Source organism: Pleuronectes platessa, chromosome 11, assembly GCF_947347685.1.
Source record: "Pleuronectes platessa chromosome 11, fPlePla1.1, whole genome shotgun sequence".
Taxonomy (NCBI): Eukaryota; Metazoa; Chordata; class Actinopteri; order Pleuronectiformes; family Pleuronectidae; genus Pleuronectes; species Pleuronectes platessa.
Genome location: NC_070636.1, coordinates 16,061,109 through 16,087,879, shown reverse-complemented (window position 1 = coordinate 16,087,879; position 26,771 = coordinate 16,061,109). Strand labels below are relative to the sequence as shown.

Below are 26,771 nucleotides of genomic sequence, written 5' to 3'. Positions count from 1 at the left end.
AGTCTGTAACCCTCACAATCTGTAACACTGACACTTACAGTCTGTAACCCTCACAATCTGTAACACTAGCAGTCTGTATTACTGACAGTCTGTAACCCTCACAATCTGTAACACTAGCAGTCTGTATTACTGACAGTCTGTAACATTGACACTGAGACTCTGGATTACTGACAGTCTGTAGGACTGACAATGACAGTCGGTAGCACTGAGTCTGTCGCCTGACACTGACAGTCTGGGTCTGTAGCTGTGACTATGCTGCTGTTGTTGCAGACGCGTCACAGCGAGACGGAGCCTGCTGATTGGCTGAGCCACAGGGCGGAAGTGCGGTGTCCCAGCTGTGCAGCTGAAACCAAAACAAGACAAGCTTCGACTGGTGAGTTCACGGACTCTGTGGTTTCTTACTGTCCCCGTTCAACGTTATGATCGCTGCATCGCAACATCTTCACGTAAAAAACACAGCGTGTAGCTGGCTGTACACAGCAGAGCTGTGTGTGTGTGTTGATGTGTGTCCTTGTGCCGAGCTCACGTGTGAGTTGTTATGTAACAGTCTGCACTGAGCATGGACAAACACCAGCCTCTGCTATTGTTTAGCATCTGATGCTCTGTAGCCTCCCTGCTGTTAGCTTAGCCGCTAATAAAGATGCTATGAGCGCTGATGTGAATCCATTTTACACAGTGACAACAAACAGCCCAGTGTTTTATGATGCTGCCTAAAGTGAAACCAGCTTTGTCCTATCCGAATACTCAGATGAGCATAGAGCTAATGTAGCTGTGGTGTTTCCTATGTCATGGCCAAATGTAACAGATGCTGCACAGACAGCTGACCATGATCTGCCTTCACATATTTCCACTGGTGTACATGTGACTACAATTCACCTGTTCAAAGAGAAGAGGACCAGATATTCTCAGACAGGGAATGTGTTCAGTAATGTCAAGATCACATCAGGTCCTTCCCTGCCATCAATTAAAATAAAAATTCAATTAAATACAAAATTTAAAAATCTTATTTAGTCAAACCTTTAATCTTGCTTTTTAATTCAGCCTGATTCTGTTTCATGGTCTATTCAATGTCTCTGTTTTGAAAAAAATCGAATTTATTGTTATATTGTTAGTCTTATTGCATCTTTCCCATGCACTGTTTTTAAACCACTAATAATACCTATTAATACATTATGGGTTTAGCATGTTTCAAACCAGCCGTTACAGAGAGCTTCACAAAAAGAACAACAAGTCAGATGATACAATTTCATTTAAAATCCAAGTCAGCACATGATATAATAAAAAATCTAAAATCAAAGACAACAGTTATCGTAATGCAACATAGATAAAAGGTAGTGGCAAAAGAAAAAGGGATGATTTTTTTACTTTCTTTTTATCAACACTTGAAATGTTTTTGTCTTTCCCCCGTGTTTGTAAAGCGCTTTGACTAAACTCCTGTTAGTTTTACGGGCTATATGAATAAATCTGACTTCACTTGACATTGTATTGTCAGTGTTTACGATCCTCCCTCTTCTGTTATAACCCCGACCAAACAGTTTTCAGGAAATTCTCTTAGATCCTGCATCCTCTGTTTGAGATACCAAACCATTTCACAGCTTTCTCTGTAACAGTCACAAATCAATGGAACAGCCTGTCGGACGATGTGAGGGGCTGCAGCTCCATCAGCACTTTCAAACCCAACTCAGAAAGTCTCTTAGAAGCTGCTCAGCTCTGCACTCACTGACTTTATTGTTCCATCAAATGGAATGGATTACTTGCTTTTATTTGACAAGCACATGTGCTATTGTGTGTAGTGTTGCATTGCATAGCTCGTGTGTTTTTTCTTGCGCAATTTTCTGTGTTGTTTCTACTCTGCACTGCTTGTTATTGTGATGGTTCTTTGTTCTAACAAGGGGAAACAGATGCATATGTTGTTGTGGCTATTAACTGGTACAGTGCGAGACATGTTGACGTTTGTATTTGAGCTGCACACTGTCCCTATTAAATAGAAAACTAACTAAACTGGAAGGGGACTCAGTAGAGTGCATACCTCCACCAAGGCCCAACAGTCCCTTTTGAAACCTCATTTAAATTCACTAGATTATTATTACTGGTTTTTATTTGGATCTGCACCAAATTGCACTAACTCATAAATATCACACATGACATCACAAATATCATGACTCTGAAAAATAAAGGGGAAATGTTGAAAAGTGCCCTATCACAAATTTAAAGAAAGCACCAAATCTGAATGGGTTCTTGGCTCACAGATACCACGCCCTCTAACCACATTTCGTGGTAATCTGTCCTGTAGTTTTTACAGAATTGGCTCACAAACATACAAACCAACAAACAACCAAAACATCAGCACCTCTGTAGCAGAGGTAATAGATATGTAAAGGGATGTTATGGCTTTGCTAGGGTATATTTTTTGCTCGGGAACTTCAGAACCATAAAACCAAAATGGTTCATGGAGGGACAATAGCTCTTGACAATAGGGATATCATGCAATGTCATTTTATATTACAATGTCAATATATACTATATTTTTGCTGGAATCTCAAATGAGAAACTATATTGATAAAATAACTACATGGAAATATCACCTTTTGGCAAATCCAGGTAATTAACAGCCTGAATGATCAAGGTGATTCATCAATGCAGTGATGGAATTCCTGCAGATCTATAAATTAGCATTCATAATTTGTAACACTGTTTTATATCAAGCAGACCAGAGGACCTATCGTCCCTTCTTATATCTATTGCAGTTTATTTTAATGAACCATCTTCCACAGTTTTGAGTCTTTGTCACCTCTGAACTTTCCACTGTCTCCTCTTCAGCACTATGATGGATGAGCTCGTGCAGGACCTGGTGTCTGCACTGGAGCAGTCCTCGGAGCAGAGTAAACTCGGGGAGCTGTGGGAGGAAATGGTCCTCAGTCCGCTGCAGCAGCGCCGTCAGATCCGCCGCCGCAGAGTCCGCAAGCGCTGCCGCGAGTCTGCGCTCTATCCGACGCAGCACCGACGTTGCTGGATGGAGGCCTCGGAGTCCAGCTTGGATGAGGCGAAACAGTACAGGCAGAACTCTTCCTCAGCCATCGCTGCGTCTGTGGCCAACTGCAGCGACTCTGACGACCTGACTTCGACCAACCAGTGGCACTCCATCATGAGAGGCCCGGCCAGGACGAGGCAGCCCTCCTGGCCCGAGTCCGACTCCTTCACTGAGAACAGTACGGCACGGCCGCTCAGGAGGCGCAGGAAGGTCAAGCGTGTGACCCCAGGCGTCACGGTCAGGCTGCGGCAGAAGTTGAACGTTTCTGGTGTGGACGGGAAACGGAGGTACAGGTCGTCCAGGATGCAGCAGCTGTCAGGATCGAAGAAGAGGTCTGGTGGTTGGATGGGAGCGGACCGACATGCCGAGGGAGCCAGGCTGATGGGGAAAGATTGCTGGAAGAGGAAGATAGTCAAGGAACACGGAGATGGTGCAGACGAACACATGTCTGAGGGGTAATAGATTGTTCTTGTTTAGATTTTCCTTCAGAGTTGAACCTCACCCTTTCATTCATAACAATGATGTAGAGGCAGGTCCCCATCTGGCTTCCATTTGGGAAGAAACGCGAGTTCCCCTTTTTAGGAAAATTCAGCATTTCCAGTTTTCAGTACCTTTCATTTAACTTACAGTTCTGCAACAAGCCAAATGTTAACCCTGTCAGTGTTTAATGAGTCAAGATTAAAACCATAGTGAAAAAAGGAGCTCAAACCCCCGAAAGCCCTTTTTTACCCTTTGAATGGAAAGTTACCAAGGCACTTAAACCCATAACATAAAAGTCATGGGCATAACTACCATCAGACAGAAGCAATTAAACACGGCGACATTTAAGATGATCTATGCTGCCTCCCTTCATCGAGCCAGTTGTCAATATTCAGCGTGTCCTCAACTTAACCAAAAAAATGTATCACAATCATGCCACTCCACTTTAAAGTATTGAGTTGACATTAAAAATGAATGATAGAGTCTCCTCATCCTCATCTCCTATAGCTGGTATGATCACCAGGGAGGGATCTTTGATAGTTATGCCTCCGGGCATCTGCCAGCTCATTATTTCCTTTCGAGAAATATTGTCACAAATAAATAAGTGACTTGATGTGGTATTGATTTGCTTTGAAATGCATTCCTGTCCTGGGCTGGGTAATTAAAGCTGAGCCTGTCCCAGTGTCCCAGAGTGCAACCTCCCGTGTCCATTTTATTTAGCCAAACTAAATGTGGCTGTAACTGGCAGCAGAGAGCACATTATATTATCACAGTGCAGTGGTTATTACAGTGTGGTGTGGAAACACAGGACCAAATACATTCTGACCAGTAACTACTGTCACTTTAGAGTACTCACTGTACTTCCTTTATACTAGAGACTTAGTGAGCACAGATATATTTTAGATGCAAAGGAAAACTCATTATGCACCATCACTGTCAAATCACACATTGCATTCTGGGACTGAATATAGCAGCTGTCTGACATTACATCATTTGGTTTGGTCATTCAATACTGTGCAGGGACATGGAGGTGCAACATGTTGGACTCTGTGGAAGAGAAGCTGCCCCTGATATGTGACACATTCTTTTGAAGATAATGAAAACACAACAATTCTTAGTGTCTGTAATGGAAACATATTATATTCAATTTCTGCCGATGGATCCTTCCAAATCTTGATACTCTCATTTCAAATTCAAGGTACTTGTCGATGATCTATACCGCTTATCATTTGGGGGTCTTAGGGGGGATGAGTCAATTGTCCTTAAGCATTTTATAATTAAGTCTACATAATACTTAAAGTAGATTAAATAAAATATGATATTTTTCTTCCCCCAATAGATTAAAAAACTGTTGTAGTCAATTAGTTAGTTTTCATACAGCACGTGTTACAGCCAATCAGAAAAGATCTCAACGTTATAAACTACCCTTCATTATATGAAGTATATAAGCATATAACATTTCTCCACGTCAAACAGGTACAACTTTAGAATATATACAATGCAGCTTAATGCCTCATTAATGATCATCCAGTGATATAATACTATAACAACACTGTGGAATGTGTTATGTTGCCTAATAGGTGCTTTTACTTTGAATACTTTAAGTACATTTTGATGCAAATACCTGAAGTTACTTAGGTCTAGATATGAATGCAGGACTCATCGTGCAGCATTTTTACCTTTTGTGACTTTTTTCTTCCATTGTGCAAAATATTTGAGGGCATTATTCAGTTCAATAATTTTACACTCAGAATTTGGACAAAATGGTGTATAGAAAAAGAAGTGCGCTATACAGTAAACTGGGACTTAGATGATTGAGTTCTTCAAGGTAAAATGATCCTACAACATTCCTATGGTGGGAAAAACAAAAGAGGAGAGAACCAAGATTTCTTTTTTTGGTTGTTCCGTTGTTCCCATTTTAATGACGATAATATTAAGCAGTATTTATATTTCACAATATAAAAATAGTGTTGTTGCCATTAAATGCATCACATTAATGAGCATGAGTAGATATATAATCATTTATGTTATAGAGTTGCTCAAGCTATAATTTTTTCAAGCATCGGAGTTCCCACTCCTGAAGCCCTGTCCTGCTCCTGCACAGTAAATCTCCTCGCTGATCTGATTATCTGTTGATCGTATAAAAAATGTGAGAAGAAGACATTTGAGGTAACCAGTAATGGGACAGACAGAAGGCTTTACATCTTCTGGTTTCATTTGTGCTGACCTCCCTAGCCCCTAAACGGTACTTGTTTTCTTACTTTATGGAAAAATCAATAGCCGTTCTGACAGAAAACAGCTCCGGAGAAGAAATAAATGGGAACACCGCGGCACGCTGTCAATCATTTCTCACTTACACAACGCCGGCGCTCTTGATTGCTGCTCAGTAGACTGCCACACCGCACTGAGGCCTCGACAATCTAATGGCTAAGCCCTGGCGGAGGCAAAGGAAATGAACAAATGGCAGCAGTGATGAGGGGTTGACAGTCGTACAACAGCAGTATTTATACACACAGCGTATACGGCCCATTTCATGTCAGACACACACGCCATTGTTGAAATGTCCTTTTGAAGCACTCCGATTTCTCTGGTCTCCATTCATTCCATTAACCTTTTTCACATGGAGTGTCTGTTCCCTGAAAACATGCCTCTCCTCAAGGTCACTCCCCCCTATGTGCATACTGAGCGGAGCGGAGCCTTCAGCCACCCAAGTGCAATCGGAGCAGATGTTGGCAGCTCCAGTTGGGCTCCACATCCTTGATTAGACTTGGCCCGGCCTGCTGGCAGTGAGGCCACCTGACGCCCAGGCTGGCCCGGCAAGCAGGCCTCACCTGTGGATAGACGCTGTCCCGGCTCAGCCTCCCGTCTCCAGCTGTGTGCGACGTCTATCCTGCCGATGGTGACTCCAGTGCTCCCACCAGGAAAAACAAAGCTGCTGCATTCGCTTCTCTTACCCTCCGCTTCATCACGCCGTCATTTATATTTTGAAAACTGTACAAGTAGTTTCTTTTTTTCTTTTTTAGGAAAGCAGTGCGGCATTTGCTGAAGTTAATTTTCATAAATCTCTGAGACTAATCCAATTACTGCAGCTCAGGGAGAGTGGGATAACCTTATAATCAGACACCCATGGAAGAGAGCATGGATTTGGGTTGGGGCAGCTTGTTTGAAGAGCCCACAGATCCATTGTTATCGGAGCTTTGCCCCCCTTCGTCTCTGCCTCTTCTTTATTCCTCTGCAGAATGAGCCCAGGCTCAATAAATGGCAGCTAGCCTGTAATCTCTGTGCAAACTGGTCTGCCTCTCTCAGGAGCTGAGGATTATATCCTAATGATTAGTGCTCATCTGGATACTGTGTTTAGCTTCACCTCCTTGGCTTGTGTGGAGACAATCGGGTCATGTGCAGAGTTAAGTTCGGCTCTAAAACACTGGAATGCAGTTTTTGTCTTTGCCCTTGCTTTTGTTTCACCATAGACACACACTATAATGACTAGTTAAGACTTATTTGTTTAATGGCGCCTAATCCAAAATAGAATATCTGACTTTTCGTCCGGGAAACTGATATTTTGTGCGGACTGCTTCCTGTAATTGAGCTCTCGTCACACACTGCAGTGATATGCCTTGGTTCTTTTCTCCGTGTGAGACGGAGACAAAGTTTCACCCCCAAAATGTTTGTCAACTTTTCTTGTCAAAGGTCAATGCTGAAGAAAGAAGACGTGTTTCTTTTGGTCCCCATGAAAAATGGGGGTCTCAATTATTCACAGCATTAATTAGGCGGTACTTAATGGAAACGGTTTCGCATCGGCCCTGTGCAGCTCCAAGCGACATCACATTACGCCTTTAATACAGATAAATACTTAATGGGTGTCTCTAATTAATTGTTTATACCTGTGATTCTTTTTCAAACTTTGCACAGAGTCCCTCCGATAAGAGGGAGAGCCATTTTTTATACCTGGAAAATGGCGGAAGACGCCATGCTGCTGGCAGTTAATCATCAGAGGGAAGTTTGCTTCCTATTGTCGTTCCAATGGCTGAGGCCTCTGCTGATGCTGGAGCGCTGCTGCGTGCTCCAGATGCCAGCCAGCGTGTCCAGAGGTTGGGTACGGCAGTGGAGAGGCCTTGGGGAGTCAGTCTGGGGAGAGGGCTGAGGGGGGTTCTACGGGGGTGGAGGGGGTGGAGGGACAGTCCAGGGTCTCTCGGCGAGCCCAGACATCTCCCAGATTCCCCGGAGAGGCCCGCTCCCTCTAACATCTGCTTCTCGTGGTTGTGAGGGGAGATGATGCAGGACCATCTGGCCCGGGAAGACGCACAGGCTGGACGGACGTTTTTTCTGATCCCGCCATAACTGACAGGCCGCTGCAATATGGCAAAGCACCGTATCAGCGCATATCTGACCCTGCAGCTTTCTCCTTTGAGCAAGGTCAGCGATAATTAACAGGAGGCTAATTGCTCCATCTCTTGCAGGAAAAAGTGGAATGGCACTCAGCTTCATGCAGCAGTGGTCTAATTGTATAGTTGTGTGATTGTCTACAAATCAAGCCATCAACCAAAATCGTCAATGTGTTGTACATCTGTCAATACTTTGTGACTTTATGACCACAGCCACTCTCTGCTGCAAACCCAGCTGTTTCTGCACAGGACAAATCGGTCGCAAATTTATGATTTAACTGTTATCTGCTATCTGTTACCCTAACTGCCACGTTTACAGAGATGTTGGTAAATCCACATTTTCTTAAAAAAATATATACATTATAAAAAGGGTCAGTAATCTCCCTAAAGAGCCAGGTATTGTAGTTTTTATCAAATGTTAACCCAACAGGAATAAATTACGAGTAGAGCCACATCGGAAAAAAAAAAAATCTACTATTTCCTCCAAGTCAAACTCAGATTATACAAAAATCCTTTCAAAGTCCTCATAATTATGATAATGTGGAGAAAGATGTATTAAGTAATTTGTTATTTATGAGACTCATACTGAAGACTGATTTAACAATATGCTTCACATTCCTCATTTTAAAGCAGGCGACAGGCAGATCTTCTGATATTCCACCTACAGGTCTTTAGCTGGGTACTTTTTTCACGTGAGGATTAAGACCCATTCATGAGTTTTTATGGGTGCTGTATGAATCACTTCACTAATGAAGAACCACATTGTGTGGATATGACCTGTAAGTATAAATGGCATTTAGAAAAGTGCCTTAGGAAATAGAAAAATATTTATTAGCATTTAAATACATTTGTTATGTTTCTATAAAGTAAGCAGTGACGGCAGAGTGATAACTTGCTACATGTTCAGCAGAAATCCTTTTTCGAGCTCTCGTCCCTCCACCCTCATCACTCCCATCCCTCCCTGACCCCCCCTCCGTGACCTTGGAGTGTCTGGAGGATCCAGTCCAAGGTGGCTGAGGTGTGAGAAAGGCAGAGAAACCCAGGCTGGTCTGGGTGAGCGGAGGGGGCACAGAGGGTGTGGAGGGGAGTGTAACTGTGGGGTTGCCTGGGGGCGTCGAGCGGAGCGGCGATGGAGCAGGCTAGGCAATAAGAGGTGGCAGCCCACACAGCAGATGTTGGCCAGTTGTTGTGCGGAAGCAGCACGTCTGTGGGTCGCTCTGCGTGTGGGGCACACCCAGAGGGAGGGGCGGGCAGGGGAATGTGTTTCGCTCTCCTGTCATCCTCCACGACGCAGGCCAGATTAGATTGGAGCTGACAGCGGAGGATATTCAATTAGATTGTGCATGTCACTCAGTGGCTTCGATCAGAGTCTCTCCTCATGCCTTTGTGTTTGCTATCGCAGCGAGGGAGAACACAGCACGCTCTGTCTTTTTGTGTCATTCCCATTTATGTCGACCTCTAGCTCCGGACTTCTTCATTATTTCCATTATTGAATGCTACACGTTAAATATTGACATCAGAGAGGCATGTAAATTTCCGATTTACATTGTTCCCCTTTCAGATGCTGTAACATTGTCCGACCTAAAGAGCCCATCAGGTTTGAGAGGACAAATCTAAACAGAGTCCTCCGTCGTCAAATGTCATCGATATTAAAGGAAGAGGTCGACTGCGCTCGTTCACATGTGACGTTTGTCTGTTCTTCTTCTTTGCAGGGAAACCAGCAGTACATGCAGCAGTGACCCCGGCCTCTTCACCAATGATGAAGGAAGACAAGGTATTGAAAATAATCACTTTCAAACGCACACTGAAGCTACTTCATCACTGTAATTAAAACCAGTAAGTCAAACGGCTAATTGCATCTTGAGTACTGGGATCTCACAGACTTTCTTTCTTTCCTTTATCGACTAAAGAAAAGATGAGACGTCCTCAGATATGGACAATACCCTCCTCGACTCTGAGGGAATGCTGGGGCTAGAGAGGGAGGTTTTGGATACAATGGGCCGGGTACTGGGCACCCAGGCGCCTCTAATAAGACGTTGTCATGTCGTGTTAATGAGCGCTGAAGCCTTTGCTAATCTCATTAGCCGTGGCGGGGCCAGGCGGCCTCTGATTTAACAGTTGTCACTACACCTTGACTGTGAGAGGCATGGTTCCTGTGTGCGCTTTGCTGACTGACAGGTCTGAGAAGAGCCGGCTGTGGTTAAAAGAGATCCCACTTCGTCGTTTTTGCCTCCGCCGTTTTACCGCGGTGGGGATTTGGACTCCAGCATTTTAACGAAGGCTGCAGTGTGGCACTACGGAGGTGAATGGGTGTGTGTTTGGTGGCCCTGCAGACCTAATTGGAGCTTCGAGTGGGTTAGGAGTGGCACTACAGCACCATTTTTCAATTCGGAAACTCTGGTGTACGTTTGGTAAAAAATATGATGGTTGCCGCGGTGACAGCTTCGCTCATGCCGCATCTTCTGCTCTCCCCTTGCGTGTAGGCGATGACGAGCAGAGTGACTGGATCTTCGAGGGGGAGTGCGGAGCTGGGACTGGCGTTCCCAGCTTGTTGCCCAGCTGGGACTCCGATAACAAGCTTTCCCTCGAGGATAACCTCCCACCAGCGACCTTCCTGCAACCGGCACGGCCTTCCCGGAGAGGTAACGCTGGATCCTTTTGTCTTTTGGACCCAAAACATCAGTCCTGGAAAGACAACTGTTTGTACTCTACTCCAAAGTTGACTGTAAATTAGATATTGCTTTAATGCTGTGAACCTCTCTGACCTGGTTGGGTCTGACTAGCACTGGCCTTTCCCACTGTCCACAGGGGCAAATAGACCTTAATTTATTTTATTATTATTAATGACGTGTGCCTTGCCTTCTCTATTTTCCTATTATTTTATTTTTTTATGTCTGTTATCTTCTGATCATTTTGCTTAACAGGAATATAAATGTATTTTTGCAGGGTATCGTTCAGGTCTTAAACAGCTGCCTGCCTCTGCTGCCTGCTGCATCAGGAAGGACAGGCGGAGGATTCCCAGCAAGGTTAAAGCAAACTTGCATCTTTTCACTCAAGAAGATTTAAAAAAAAAAAAAATACATTTAATGTTAATGTCTCTCACTGTGTCTGTTTCCTATGTGTTGAACAGGGCAACAGGATGCCAGTGTTTGTAGAGAGGCTGAGACATTTCTCCCCAAGACCCTACCAGAGAGAGTAAGACTTACTCTTTTACAAAATCTTTATGAATAAAATATCATCTGTTTTTCATTATTGTTTTCTGTCCAATCATTAAACTCATTCTAATGTTTCCTGTCAGCTTTTGGCTTCCACCTGTTGGAAAACGAGACCGAAGTCAGGTATGTTCCAATATCTTCTTACAAGCCTTGTTTTCTTTCTGACTGATTTACTCTGACTTCCAAATCTAAATGTTATTGATACTTTCAATTTCCAGTTGAATCCTTTGTGCCCATTACCCGTGTGTCCTATTGACATGATGTCAGAGAGCTCCCACCTCAGATGTTCCTCCTCAATCTGCACAAACAGGTAGTTGATGCCACGTTAAATAAAGCCTCTCAAGGGCCTATTGGAAACACCGGTCGTACAATCAAAGCTCAATATATGGATAAGGTCTGTGGCTCAGTCACTTAAATCAAACACAGCTTAGGTCACTGTTTAGGAAAATAATCTATGTTAAAATTAGGCCTCCCAGACAAGAGGGCTCCAAAATCAGCTCCTCTATTAAAGGTGTATCAGAAGGGAACACACACACACACACACACACTAACACACACACACACACACACACACACACACACACACACACACGTTTGTTGTAAGTTGTGTTTGTGTAAATTTGTGAATTCAGTGCATGATTTACCGCTAAAATATTTCTGTTGCAAATACACTAGAGAGCTATTTAATATTTAATACATGCATACTTGATGCCGGTTATTTGCTGTGGTGTATTATACACACAGAGGAACACAAACGATAAATGTCCACATTCATCCTAACCGTATGTGTTGACATTGGATTTACTTCCCCCTTCCTCCAATTGTTCTATATAAATAAATATGATAATAATTGCTGAATAAACCTTTTTCCCCACATATATATTTATTAATATACATATATACACACACATGCATGTAAACATAGGCAAACCTTTTGTTGAACACATTAAACCGTTATGTGAAGTGGTAACTCTTTGGAGTTAAAAGTTACACAACACAGAAGTGACCATAAAGCTTTGTTATCGATCCAAATGAAAAAAATATGCAATATATTTTATATATATTATAGGCACTGTTTAAATATGTTTTTTGCTTTACCTGCCAAAAAGCCATCCACAAACAGAGTGTGTTTTTCAACGTACTGATGTCACTGACCCAAAAGAGGTTTAAATCCCTGTTAGACCTTATTATATAAAACCACAATAGGATAAATTAAATAAACTAGTACATTTATTTGGAAGCGATTGAGCATATATAAAAATCAATTGTATTTTACAATGTTGTGAGCAAACAGAAATGATGTGTCATTTTTTCACCCATGTCATCAGTACAGAAGCCCATTGGTCCGTATAGGAGCCCGTTGTTAGTGTTGTTGTGAATCCTGGCCCGAAGTCTGAGCTGAAGTGACAGCAGACGGCTACAGTTGGATGCAGCATGATTTCAAGTCAATAGTTTTCAAGGTCACTGTTCCCAAAAAGAGAAATACTGTGTGTTGAAGTCGTAGTTGTAATGCAGATTCAAATCTCGGCATTTCTGGGACTGCACAGAAACATTTTTTTTTATTTTTTAAAAAGGGGGATTTATCCAAAAGATGTTTGTCAAAGCATCACATCGCTCCCAGTCATCCCTGCGACCGTTGGATCTGGATGGGGGACTTTGGGGGGACTATAGAGGAGCCGAGCAGCCCCCTTGGCCTCGAGACTGTGGGTCTCCTCATTGTATTGTTTCCACTCTGCCTATTTATGGTGCATTCTTAATTTTGTTTCACACACACACACACACTCTTGCTCTCTGGGGTTATTTCACAGAGCGCTCCAGCACTCCTTGATGAGGGGCAAAAACACGACTGCTATGAAAAGCCCCCGACTTCTTAGGCTTTCTTTTTCTAAACTGGCCCTTTCTTCTCCACCTGAAAGGTTCCTTCAGATTCCAGTTTGAGGCATTGTGAATACTAATTTCTCTCTATTAAAAAGCCCTCATATCCCTGCCATGCTCTCATTTGAATGGCGGACTCAGGGGAGACCTCTTAATTCCTTTATAGTGGGATTCAAGACCCTTCACTTCAAAAAGTATAAATCATACTCCCAAATGAATGAGGGAGAGAGGGGGGATTGACGAGAGGGGCTTCTGATGTGTCCCGTTGGAAGGCACGAGCTGAATCCATCTCCCAAAGCTGCTCAAATCCACTCTCCAGTGAGACGGCTGCTCCGTCCTTACGACCCGGCTCCACGCACATTTACGTCCTTTCAACTTCCTCCAAATTGCGCCCGTACACAAACACAACACCAGACAATTAGAAAACGTCACTATGCATGACAATGAGAAAACGCTGCAGCTGCTCACGCCTGCTCCGAAAACAAACTTTTGAATGTCCACTCTTGATTTCACTTCACTACATTTTCATTTCTTTTCAACATCTCGCCCGTGTGATCGATTTCTCGTGCTGAGCTCCCCATACATCTGACTTTTCTTTGTTTCCAAACACCCTTGAGAGCAAAGTGTTTTCTCTGGTGGGGCCGAGTGTAAACATTAATCTTGCACCGCGGCCAGGTTGAAATGATACTGTATTAATAAAAACTGTCATCTCCCGTTTGGCGCGGCTTGACGGCAACAATCAGAGATTTGATGTTAAGTGATAAAGGCTGTGTGAGGTTGCATGCTGTTTATCCCGGTATTGGCGCGTGCAGGGGGAGCAATGCTTTGTGGGATTTGGCCGTAATGCTCCGGGTACGGCGGCCACGTTAAAATGCATAACTGCCTCCAACCTGCACCGGGCGGCAGCAGCTTTTATCTATTGACTTATTTATTTCTAAATGACACTTGTGCTGGGAGATAAATCATAGTCTTACGCCACTCCCTTCCCAGTTTTCATTTTAATTGTGAGATCTCGGTGTCAGCAGTTGGTATATTGGTGTGAGTGGCCTATTGATTATTGATTTGGAGCCATCGATTATGTTCCCTGGAGACCCTAATCCTTTCTGATTCATTTGAATACCTCTATTAATCTTGAGATCCTCCTCACACCTGAAGCACCATGTACCCTAATGAAAATAGATGGCCATTTTGTAACCGCAGCTCCTCACTCCCCTTTTGATTTATTATATTTAATTGATATATTTGCTTTTGGATGTGGGCGCCAAAATTACAATTGACCCTGTGTCAGTGCCGTTTTACTTGGTCCCCTATAGGGACCGCGCTGCATTTAAGTGTCTCATATGACCTGAAAAAAATCTATCTGGAGGACTCTTTTTTTTTCCCTGTGTCCTTGTGTCTTTGTTCGAATTTAGTTGTTGTTTCTCACCGTCTTCAGTACACATTACTTGTTTTTTCATTGCTCATTGCCTCGAAGTCAATCTTTGTTTTCTCATCACACTTTCTGTAAATGTAGGGAGAAAAACGACAGGCCGACATCTGTCACTCTGTGAAAGCTGATGAAGTAACAGATGTTAAATAATAATAAAAGGTGTTGTGCCTTTTTTTCACCGCTTCTTTCAGTTTTACACCGAGCCATGTAACATGCTTATTAAAATCCTTTAGGGTCTGCTCTGAGATGAATGGTGCTGTTTTGTCTTGGTTAATGATCCAGCTGATGGTATTCTCATGTTTGATTAACATTGTGCCGAGCGTCTCGTGGGCTCCCGGTGGCCCCCCATGAGCTTTCGGCGGCACGGGGAGGGCCCTCGCCTCCCTCCAGGCTGCCAGGGGCCCCGGGAGTGCCTCGGCCGCCGTGTAATGAGGGGCGAGACGGAGGGATGGACCTCCACACATTAAGACCAAATGCATCAGTGTATTACTTTTAATACCGCCGGCGTGCCTTGTGAAATAATGCGACGTTTAAACGCGGATCGATTTTGGAATTAAAAAGTTAGTTTGCAAAGATTTACTGTGGGGAGTTCAATGCCTGAGCTTTTTATCAGGGGCGCAAATGGCTGGTTATGTGCTATCCGACAGAGGTACGATTGAGGGATCGATAGGCACGTGATTTACTAACTGCAGTACAGCTAATCAATAAGTATAAAAGTAAATGAAATATGCATTACTGGGATTTTATTAGAGAGGGGTAGCAGCGAGAGAATAACGGTCAGGCCATTTATTTTTATATCTATTGATTATACAACATAGAGACTTCGCTCAAAGCGTGGCCTGCACTCGACAGCTCTCGACACCCCGCGCCTGCACACCCGTCCTGTGATTTATGGGTGTTGAGGTCAGGGAACATGCTGCCTGTTAAAAGGCTGCCCTGACAGGGTCTTATTGTAGCATGTGCCGGTTAGGGCTGGTGAGCTTTATGTAGCCCGCAGCCTGAGATGAGCCGTGCTGGTTAACAAGGAGCTGTCTCCTGTGGGCTTCTCTGTTGTTCTGCAATCTGCCATGATTTGAACTTTTACAGGTTTTGTTTAGTCGCATTTTCAAACAGTGTGACAAAGTCCTTAAATCCTCTCTGATAGGCTGTGTAGTTGATTATAACAAGCAGAATAAATGCATTTTTGGGTCTGTTTCTATGGCTCCTTCACACAGACACACACATACACATACACACACACACACACACACAAATCATTCCTCCCATGCACAAACGTACCCCCCCCCCCCCCCCCCCCCCCCCCCACCGATGTATCGGACCTTGACCTTAACTTTACACCTTTACATCTTGCAGTAAGCTGGCTCTGTGGGGGGGTGGTGGTGGGGGGTTCCTATCTCAAGGCTCTTGAAGTATGACACAGGAGGCGCAGAGCAGGTGTAATTTGTTTACGTGAACTCTGCAGTGACTCAGCCCCATGCACCCCCAGCCCCTCCGCTCCTTGTTGAAAACAGGGATTAATGAAGAAAAATTAAGATGTGGCCAAAAAGAGGCCACAGCACCGAGGCTAACGGTGTTTACAAATGTGCTGTGCTTGCATTTATTGACCTCCTGCGAAATTACACATTTTTACATGTAATTTTGGTGGGAGGGAGCTACTTCATCATATCTGTGTGTAACATTTGCTGTGTGTGTGTGTGTGTGTGTGTGTGTGTGTGTGTGTGTGTGTGTGTGTGTGTGTGTGTGTGTGTGTGTGTGTGTGTGTGTGTGTGTGTGTGTGTGTGTCCCTTCCTCCCCCTCTGCAGGCAGACTAACCTCACCTCAGGATTGTCACGCTCAGGAGACTTCATGAGGAGGAGGAGGGAAACAGGAGCTTCACCCATCGCAACATCAGGTGACACCCTCCGCACACACTGATGAAACCTGCAGATTTGAAATGGGACGCATCTCAAAAGAAAGAGCGGCAGGGTTTCACTCCAGCCTCTTGCATGTTCAGTCACTGCAGGTGCAAAGGCTCTGAGGATGTTGGTACCCAACTTTGGTTCCAGCTGAAATATCTCCACATTATTTAAGTAGATGATCATGAATTTGTGTGCATTCACTTTTGGCGTCCAGATTAGAGTGTGGCTGAAATATTTTGTCTGAACACGAGAACAAGATGAAGGTAGCCCGACCCGAACCCGACAGGCATTCAGTGTTTTGTATCCAAACCAACCCGATGGCCTCAGGTCAGGTATCTGCACTTTAGTCCAGTCAATGAATTCTTATGACCATGGTGATCCACTGACTTTTTGACCATCGGGTCAAACAACGACTTTTCTGAAATGTTTCTTCCTTTCATCCTCAGCTGTTCCTGGGTGCTGAGTGCTTTAGTGAAAATGTTAGCATGCCACCACACTAAACTAAGGACATGTAAACACTTAACATCCGCATGTTGTGATTGTTATTGAGCATGTTCCCAGGGTGAGCACAGCTTTAAGCTCTTAGACTTCTCATACTTACTCTCATACATTGTGTCTAATTCCATCAAATTTAGCCAATGTAAAATATGTGGGGTGCTTCAGAGGAAGTGTGCAGTCAGAAGGAGAAGTGTGTTGTGGAGTTCCCCCTGTTGGAGGTGGCATCCAGCAGCAGCCGATGGGTTTTGTTTGGACCAGTGGAGCTGCCTTATTTCATTAGACTGATGGCTCGAGGCCTCGTGTCTTTGCTGGATTGAAATCTGAATTGGTTTGTCCACCTCTTCTTCTGCGTCCCCTTTCTCCGTGCTTTCACTCCTGCCGCTGCTGTTTGTCATTTAAATAACAAATGCCGGTGGTTTCTTGATTTAGTGAGGGGTGCAGGCCTCTGATGTATATTAATATTGCCACACAGCGGGCCGTACCGGGGTCCATCATTCATTTGGATAAAAGAGGTGGAATTTAAAAACAGCCAATGCTTTACTTGGATACAGATTGCATCCATTTATTGCACTGAGTGATGGAACAGCCCACAGTTCTGTCCTTCACCTCCCCAGCGCTGAACCACTTCCCATAAAAGTAAAAAAGGATTCACCCCTGACCCTTGAGGACCCTTCATATTCAACATGCGGAACGTGGGGCATCCCTCAGCTGGTCGACAGTTAACAGATCCACTGTCTGTTGTAAAGGAAGCACAAGGGGAAATGCATGTTTTTGAAACCCTAATCGATTGTTTTCCAAAATAGAAATCAGTTATTCATGTTTTTTTTTATTTATTTGCAAACTACGAATAAAATAATGATAAGTAACGTGTAATTTAATATTTTTTAACGGGATACAGTTGGAAAACTAGACCCTGATGCCCCCCCCCCCCCCCCCCCCCCAGCAACACAACAGAGTGTTTTCCTGCTTCTTGAGTCTAGTTCCCCCTGTCCACTGTGATTTATCATGCGTTCCATGTCGTCCAATGTCAGTTTCTGCAGCTGCAACTGCTCTATATAAATCTTTACCTTGGCAGGCGGCTGCACCGTGTCTCTCCTCGGTAATCTCCCCGCCGCCAGGAGATGCACATTCACCCTGACAAGCTTTCACACTCTCTGTGTACAAATTTTGGTTCGTCGCCATCCTGACATAAATGTTGCCACGTGTGACATAAATGAGACAAAATCTGAATCAACACTTTGTCGAGCGGAGTTGTTCCTCGGTAAACATCTTGTTTGCATTGTGAGATGTCGCCTGTTGTTGCTCTCAGCGAACACGACAGCCGAGTCTTTGTTTGAGTTGGCCACAGGAAGTGGATTGTTGTATGTGTTAGTGGTTGATTTGAAACTCTGTAATCAGGAGTGAAAATGGTCTGCGTATCGAGGTGTCCTCCAGGGCTCCCGGGGGAATTACTCCACCGGTACCCAGCTGTTGCTTTGTCTTCCTTCTTTACCCTTTTAGCACTTCCCCAGCGGTGCTGGAGCTGGCTGTGAAAAAAAACACACACCCCAACTTATCAAGTCAGGTTTCTGTTTGGATTAGATGACCACTCCATTTCTCAGCCTTAAATTGGCCATCTTCTAGTTTTCTCAGCACCATCAATCCAGAAATCCAACTCAATCCAACACATCTTCACTTGATATAGAACAAACCATCCCAACTCTCTTTTTTATGTTATAAATAATAAACATTCATATTATTTGGCTTGGCTTTTACCATAGTTTGCAATTACATTTTTTTTTTTTATTTGTTTTCCACATATCACTTGTGAACTGTTCATCAGTTCAACACTGCACTTCGAGGAAGTGCAGTGTTGCATTTGGTGTGATTTGGACTGGTGGTACCCTCAATATTAAACAGGCAAATCAGTAATAGGTAGGGATGCACCGATATGGAAATTCTTGGCCGATACCGATATTTGAAACAACAATCTGGCCGATAGCCGATATTTGTTTATTTTGTTTTCGTTGTTATTCATTCACCCTTTTGTGCCAGGAAAATAATTAAATCATTATTTAAAAAGCACTATTTTAAATTTGTTCAGCCCTTTATCACTCTCATCTTTTAATGAGCACAAACTGAATCAGATTTATGAAACAATCTTTGATTTAACTAAACTTTATTTAACAGAGACATATTATGCCAATTTTACCGCAAGTTGATATGGTTCCTTGGGGTCTTAATGAAATGTCTGTAACATATTTTGGTCAAAATACCACAAGGATCATTTAAAACAGCACCTTTTCACCCTGTCTAACACAGCCCTCCTCAGATTGACCTGTTTTGAGTGCCAACAGTTACTCCCGCCGTTTACCCACGCTTCATTGAATTGAGGTGTGCCACATACCGAGCCTCCGGCGGCGTGGAGACGAGGGCGACGGGGCGACTGCTCCTCCAGCCGCGGCACGTGCCCAGCGGTTTTACCACAAATATGAACATCGGCCAATGATATCGATGAAGGTCAAGTATATTACCGATACGCCGATATCAGTAAACGAGGCGAATATCGGCCGCTACCGATGTTCGGCCGCTACATCGGTGCATCCATAGTAATAGGCAGTCTGAGTTGAACATGTCTTCTTCTACGTCATCTGATAAATTACAGTAGTGGCCGACAACTTACAGCCCGCAGGTTAAAAGCGCCATGTTAGCACTAATATCTGTCCCGTTACATCATTTTGATAATTTTCATATTTTCCATTTCACCACATCAGACTGACAGACATTCCCAGGTGCTGATCTTCATCGTGACAACTACACGCATAGAATCACTTCCTCTTCAGCAATTTGTCTGCCAAACGCTTTTTACTGAGCTGAATTACTTCGTTTTTATTTTTGAAAAATTGTGAAATTAGAGCTGGAGATTATTTAGATTTCTTAACACACCTCTGAAAAAGTCGACATGCAATATATACAAAAATAACCAGTTAATTAAATCAGTCAGTAATGAAGTGAATTTAGTTTCATTTTATGAAAAACATCGAGGCTGCATTTAAACAGCTCGTTCCAAATAGAAATGTTTAGAACTGGCACTGCACTAGTTTTAGATTTTGTCACACACGAAATTGAATATATTCTAAGCGCTCTACAATTTTGGGAGAATTATTTCTAAGGCAGAGATGAATCAGTACTTGTGAAGATCCTGATGGATTTTAATAGCCTTGGCTGGTCTCACACACAGACTAATTAAATATTGCGATTTTACCCCTCCCTCACTGTCTCCGCTGATGCCCTTCATCTTTATCTCTACAAAAGGATGAAGGTAATAAACCCAAACTTGAACTTCTTCAGTGTTCTACATTTCAAAAAGAGTTTAAAGTAAATAAATTGGGTTAAATGTGGTTTGATTAATCCTGCCAGACGTGCGTTATCTCTCCGTGCTGGTTAAGTGCCACACGAGGGTGCCCATGTGGAGGCTGGCCCGCCCCTCACTCAGACCCGCCGCCTCTCCTCACCCCTTTGTCTTCATGTGTCTCCTTGCCCGAGCAAGATGGCTGCGTGACAGATCACCTGCGTCGGGGGGCCTGCCGTGTTCCTGCCCGGCGGTCCGGCCCCCCCTCTCATTAATGCCCAGGTTGGTGCGAGGGCCGTGTGGCAGCACAAGACAAATAACGCTACCACTCAGCCATCACTTCTGCTGACAGAAATGCAGCCCACCGCACTATTTCGCCCTCTCCGGCTCCACTCCGCACCCTGCCCGTGTCCTTCAACCCCCCCCCCCCCCCCCCCCCCCCCCCCCCCCCCCCCCACATCTCCTCCGTCTCCACCTGCACCTGCCTGCACTGGTCCACCAAACTTTCATGTTTTTTTTTTTTTCCGCCATTGCTGGAGGCTTCTGGGAAGTCGATGTGGTGTAACCAGAAAGCTGCTGCTTTTCTAACTCACTCTAATTGTTTTCTGTTTGGTCTCCTCTGTGTGGAGACAGATTTGTTTCTAGCAGCCCAGTCTGTCAGGTGCTGCTTAACTCACTGGTGTGCAAACCTTCTCGCCGGGAGGTCTGATTTTGAATGTCCTGTGTGTGTGAGTGCATTTGTGCGTGTATCTGTTTGAGTGCGTTTGTGTGCATGTGTGAGTGTATGTGTGTGTGTGCGCAAGCAAGTGAAAGGAAAGAGCGAGAGAGAGCAGTAGTGAGAAACACAAAGGCTAATCATTAAAGAGCTATTCAGCCCTGTTCATTTAAGTGTGGGAATCAGCAGGCCCATTACTGTCAATGTGTAATTAGCTGATTAATAAACAGGGGGAAGGGGGCTGCTCCAGGAAGGCCTGTAATGATTGTTTTCAGAGAGCATCACATGAGAGCTTATTAAGATGGTAAGATGGTTCCATTCAACCTCCCATTATCACCCACAACAAATGCGTGTACTGTAATTCTGCCACAGTCCTCCCTCGTAATGTATCTGTGTTTTAATAGATGTTATTTCATCAACAGTTTATTATTTACATTCATCATTTTTATTTTTCTCACACACATTAATATACAAGGATAATAACAATTGAATGAGCCGTATATGCTATTATTTACCTACACAGAGTTAGCAGAGGACACTAGTGCATTTACTCCTGTACTCTTTCTATATATTCTAGTGTAATATAGTTACCAGCAACTTGTCAATGTTAATCTAGTAAAATGCAATATATTATTAATGATAAAACCAGTGGTTCCCACCCTTTTTGGCATATGACCCATTTTTTTCTTTTATGTCATTTATTAATCATCTCACAACCAAGCTGCCTAACTTTATACAGGTTCTGGTAATAGCTGTAATCCTAATAATCTATATCAGCCTTGGGGCCACGTTACAGCAGAAAAGGTATTTACAATTTCAGGCAGCATGAGGCAAATATGAAGAGCATTTGGTTGATACTTGATTTTGAAGGATTTTAACTTGTAATGTAGCATTTTTCAGTATTTATATGTACAAATATATAGCCATGAGCAATTATAAGGTGACTTTCTTCATGATTTATTTCCCAAAATGTTTACAGCCTTCACTTAAGTTTAAGGATTTAAAATATGATTCTTCTTTTTTAATTTTCTCTCTCGTTTTAGTCACATTATAGAAACCTGCATGCAGAGCTTCTCCTGCCTCTGACCTGAGCCTATGACAGAGGCTCTGCCCTGTGTGTGTTGACACACTCCCAGACTCAATGTTTCCAGCCATTTCTTTGTTACTCTCCAATATGAAAACCCTCCGAGTTTTGATCGAGCCCTTTGACTGTGTTTAACCTGAGTGTTTGGGTTGAACCTCAGCAACGGTTAGTCATCGTTCCCTCAAGAAATATTAATCAATTATCTTGCCCGCCGGATCAGTTCGGGGAAGAAGTCATCTGGAAAGAGGCACAAGCAGATATAATGGGAACGAGCAAAAGCACATGCCAGTGAATGCTGTAATGCCTAATCCTTTGAGACAGCCCAGAGCCACAATGTCACTTCTAGTTCCCTTGTCCTCTGCTCTGGGACTGCCTCGAAAATGTCTTGTGTGACCGCCACTAACTTTTTTTTCTTTTTTTGGGAGGGCTGGCAGCGGGGGGTTGATTTATTTATCAACCCGAAGTAGGAGAAGCAGGAAAGGATGTTAGGGAGCGCAATTGTTTTAGAGTTTCTCTTTCTTCTGAGGAAATTGGCCCTGTTTCTCCCTCAGATATCTTCACTTGTGTTGAGGAAAAAGCTTTAAAGGTGAGAGAGAAGAGAAAAGAGGATCTTTAAAGAAAGAAGGAAGTCAGTGAGATGTGAACGTGTGATGAGTGGAGTTAAAACATACAGCGTCTTACACCATAACCAGAGAGAAGAGAGTGGGGGAGTTAAGCCATAGGAGCAGCACAGATTGGCCTTTTAATAACCATGTCCACAAGTTATATGGGGCCAAATTGGATTTGGCTCACTTGACCAAAACCTCATTAATATTTAACCCATTAGAAGAGGATTGCTTAAGGTTTTATTCCAATACACCTAAAACACAGAGAGATCCATGACTCATGGACCAAATCTAATTTTGATTTGAGGGGCATTGCATTGACAGGAAAATAAGATTTATGTATCTTTTGCTTTTTTTTTCTGTTGGGCTACATGTCCAGAATGTGATATGTGTTGTCTTTGTCTCTGCAGCTAGCAACTCATTTCATAAGGATCACCAGAGAGAGGAGGAGCAGGGAGCCAGCAACACCTCGACTCCAGAGACGAGTGCAGCCGATTCACGGACTGTCCTCTAGGGGGACCGTGGAGACACCTGGACGCTGGACACCAGTGTCAAAGAACTTTACAAGAGGAAATGTGTTGTGCCTGAGAATGAAACGGCTTCAACTACTCTCATTACACAAATTAATGACAAAAGAAGAAAAAAATACAAAGCACATCATTAGTCTTCAAATCAGCATGTAACTGCAAGATCCAGTCTTTTCCCACGTGGCAAATGTTAATGCAATCAAGCCTTGTTAAGTCACCTCCTCGAGAAAGACGGCAGCCTCAAGGGGCTCCTGGCTCGACTCAAGACCCGTCAGCCGCTCCTGTTTCCAAACGCAGCCTCCAGAACATGTGCCACCACACAATCCAACCGATTTCTGTCCACTCTAGTCGTGCAGCGTTTCTCAGCAGGAACTCAGGGAGCATCGTCAGGTGAGGCTGGGGGGGGGGGCTTCTTCTGTACTTTTTGGGAATCCAACAATGGCTGTGAAGCAGCACGTGGCGAGCTCTGCGACAGGAGAGCATCAGAATGTTTGGCTACCACACGCTGCTGCCGGGGTTCAGAGAGGCGACCGCCAGTAGAGAGGCGCACAAAGTACAGGCCTCCTATTAGCATGGATTTGAAAAGCTACAGTTTGTACAAAGCTGCTCATTAGCACAACACAGAGGGAGTGTAGTCGCGGTCCTTGGAGGGGCCGCCTCTGTTCTCTCCTGCTCACCTTCCATATTCAAACCCTCTCCCCCCCCCCCCCCCCCAAACGTATTTAAGTTCAAGGCCAGTTGCAAAGTCTGTTTGAACAGGCGGTTTTTCAGCGGCGGTGGAATCGCTGCCTTTTCGGAGCTGTGTGCAGAGTGGATGAGAGCCAGCAGAGAGGGGTTGGAGGGGCCCTTGCAGACATGAGAGGAGAGTGGTACACACTATTTTCACCTCCCCTTGGGGTTTACATTTCCCTGGCTCCCTTGGCATTAGATGCATTAAAAGATCAATGGCAGCAAACAGTGCGATCAAACACAGCAGTTCTCGCCAAGCTGGTAAACAAGCGGCATTCTGCAGAAAATGCATCTTTATGCAGGAGTCAAGTGACTAGGTGAGTATGGGAGGTAAACAATTCTAAAACATAATAAAAACGACCAGGTCATCTCTAATGCTGTGTCCTGAGAAGGGACGTTACAGTAAAATGTCAACCTGACGAGCGACAGCAGAGTGAACATGGTTGTTTAAAATATAATGAAGCCTATTTAACATCTTCTTCACGCCAGGAGGAGCAGGTACATGCACTTTCTATAATGATTACAAGATATCTTTCTTAGTGAAACGAGCTGCATAATTATCAGATGTCTTCTCAGACGTTTCAAAGCCGTGTTTAAGTGAACAATCGCATTTCCTCGAATGAGATTTGCCAATTAACGTGAGTTATACGTCTGCAATAATCCGTCTGAGAAGGCTTTATGTGATCATGTTGGCCAGGGATGACATTTATAAATGCTGTGTGTGCACACTCGTCTAAATGGACGCCTCACACACAGAAGACATCCTGCCACGGGAATCAGTCAAAGTGTTGAAGCAGCGAACGCTCCCCCCCCTGCACCCCCCCCTGCACCCCCCAGAGTCCAGCAGCAGCCCGGGCCCCTCCAGCGCTAGGAATAAACACCTGATTAATAGGAGAAGCACGGGTTAAGCTCCCCAATTAGAAAGGAAGGAGGTTTGATGAATACTTTGATGCCTTTTTTAAGACGTATGTCCCTGAAAAAGGTTGACAGGTATTGACTGCGTGGTGTTTTAAGGGGAGCTCCTCGCAGTCCCCTTATCCGTCAGTCTGTGTTTTGGTGCCAGGGCATTGACAGGGGAGGAAGGCGCATCACTTCAGATACATTTCCATTAGTGGGGAAAAGGGGGAAACACCTCACTCGCGTCGCTTGTAATTAGCAGTCACCATGATGACATCTCAGCCAGGCCGTGTGTCCCACAATGAATTTCCAATGGCCAGGAAGTGGGGGGGGGGGGGGAAATGGCTTCCGTGCCGCCAGTCAATTGCCCTGTTACAGTTAAGGAATCCAGCAGGCTGGTACCACTCATATTTCATCCCAGGTAAAGATTACCTGTCAGGCCCATGGGAGACGTATTGATCTGTTTTCCTTTTTCCGCCAAGCAATCACCTGACAAAGGCACCTAGGAGGCGAGTGAATGAGTGATGCCCGGTCTGTCGGCTCCAGCGCGGTGGCTCCCAGTGTCCACTGATGGGTGGAGAGGTGATGAGGAGGAGGAGAGATAATGCAGTCATAAACTCTGTTTGAACCTCCTCTGTATGCATGCAGGGCGGCCCCTCCGAGCCCCGGGTCATAGGTCACCGGGGAGTTTGCTCCTTTTTCCTTTTTTTGGGGGCTCCTTTCTTGTCAGAGGCGTTTGTTCTTGCTATGTCGTGTGCAGTGATGACACAAACACATGCAAAAGAGGCTCTCTGGTTCCTGCTGACAAACGCATGTTGCGAGTCACCGGAGTTCAACTCACTCCGGGTTTCCAAACGCGGCTCGCTCTGATCTGGGCGCTCCCTCACTATGAAATCCAACCTTGTGCGGTCTAGGGGTTTTCCCGCGACTGTCAATGCGGCAGTGATCAATACACCTGACATTATCTCATGTTTTCATGGCAGCTAAAAGTCTTTATATATTTGCCTCGTTCAATGGAATGTTAGAGTTTATATTATCCGTGAAGCCATGCATTTAAAGTGATTGCACTGTGTATAGTGTGTAGTATTTATGATGTGGTGCGTAATTATAGGTCCATTAATTGAGGATTTAGGTCTGAAGTCATTAAATTCATAAATTCTGTTTCATGATAGATAGTACAGTAGATATATCTCCATTTTTTTACTATCTTATTTTTAATTTCATTTACAAGGATTTAAATATATATCTCCCTGATATCAGGGCTCTTAGGCAGCTATCCACATTTGATACGTGTTACAAATAGCATCTTATCTCATAGGCTGTTATCTGTATATTTAATAGCATTGGAGGCATGCCTAATTGCTTTGCAAATGATCTAAAGAGGATTACTCCTCCTGTAGAACGCACGGTGTCACTAGGTGGGACATTACAGTGGTAAAATTCGGACAGACGTGCAGTGTAGCTCTGTTTTCATGTGACCGTCTCTCAGTGTTATGTCAAAATATGTGTCAGTACAAAGTGGATACTCTGCTCTTATATAAACTCTGTATGATTATGGACTATTGTGGATAAGAAGCTGTTTTAAGACATTGCACTTAAGTCGTTTGTGTATTTTGATATGATAAGATGTGTCGTGACTTTGAGGGATTAGATGAAGCCTTGACTTCATGTCATACAGCAGGTGATGTTAAGCATTCCTCTGACTATGTAAAGAAAAACTGCGAATCCTGTTCTAAACTGAATGTCAATGCAATAAATGAATTTTGTTGATCATGAAAGTTGGTAAATGTGATTTTCTGTCATCCAGGTCATGGTATCTTCAGAAGTTGTACACATGTACTTAGGCAACTGGACATGCTTCAAGTTCTGAAGAACTAAGGAAGCCTCTTGGAGGAGAGGTGACACGTCTTCAAGAAACAGTCCAGCAAGTCTGAAGAGGTTTGGCTTGATGTTAAGGTTAAATAGTCTGGACAATTTACTTATTTAGACCTTCTTATTCACGTCAACTTAGGATTTCAATGATCCTTTTTTTGACATTTTCATCAGTGTTACATTGTGGATAGACAGGAAAC

General features: G+C 44.0%; 1 protein-coding gene across 6 annotated transcripts; it reads left to right on the top strand.

Annotated features, from left to right (window-relative positions):
- The first annotated feature begins 311 nt into the window (after positions 1–311).
- On the top strand, positions 312–26,477 carry LOC128450821 (G patch domain-containing protein 2-like). Of its 6 annotated transcripts, XR_008340040.1 has the most exons (11): positions 312–373; positions 2,821–3,486; positions 9,609–9,670; positions 10,380–10,538; positions 10,843–10,922; positions 11,027–11,091; positions 11,195–11,234; positions 11,330–11,421; positions 16,218–16,306; positions 22,367–22,527; positions 22,957–23,032. XR_008340040.1 is itself a non-coding variant. In XM_053434515.1 (10 exons), exons 2-9 carry the CDS (start codon positions 2,825–2,827, stop codon positions 16,262–16,264), a joined length of 1,203 nt encoding a protein of 400 aa, XP_053290490.1. In that variant the 5' UTR covers positions 312–373; positions 2,821–2,824; the 3' UTR covers positions 16,265–16,306; positions 22,957–26,477. The 6 variants fall into 6 exon arrangements, 4 of the variants coding, with proteins under 4 accessions (XP_053290490.1, XP_053290487.1, XP_053290491.1 ...); XM_053434515.1 differs by lacking the exon at positions 22,367–22,527 and having other exon boundaries at positions 16,222–16,306; positions 22,957–26,477; XM_053434512.1 differs by lacking the exon at positions 22,367–22,527 and having other exon boundaries at positions 22,957–26,477.
- The last annotated feature ends 294 nt before the right edge of the window (positions 26,478–26,771 follow it).

Coding starts and splice junctions, on each gene's coding strand:
- LOC128450821 (XM_053434512.1), top strand. CDS start 2,825: ATGATGGATGAGCTCGTGCAGGACCTGGTGTCTGCACTGGAGCAGTCC. Junction 3,487..9,608: donor GACGAACACATGTCTGAGGG/GTAATAGATTGT, acceptor TCTTCTTTGCAG/GGAAACCAGCAGTACATGCA. Junction 11,092..11,194: donor CCAAGACCCTACCAGAGAGA/GTAAGACTTACT, acceptor GTTTCCTGTCAG/CTTTTGGCTTCCACCTGTTG.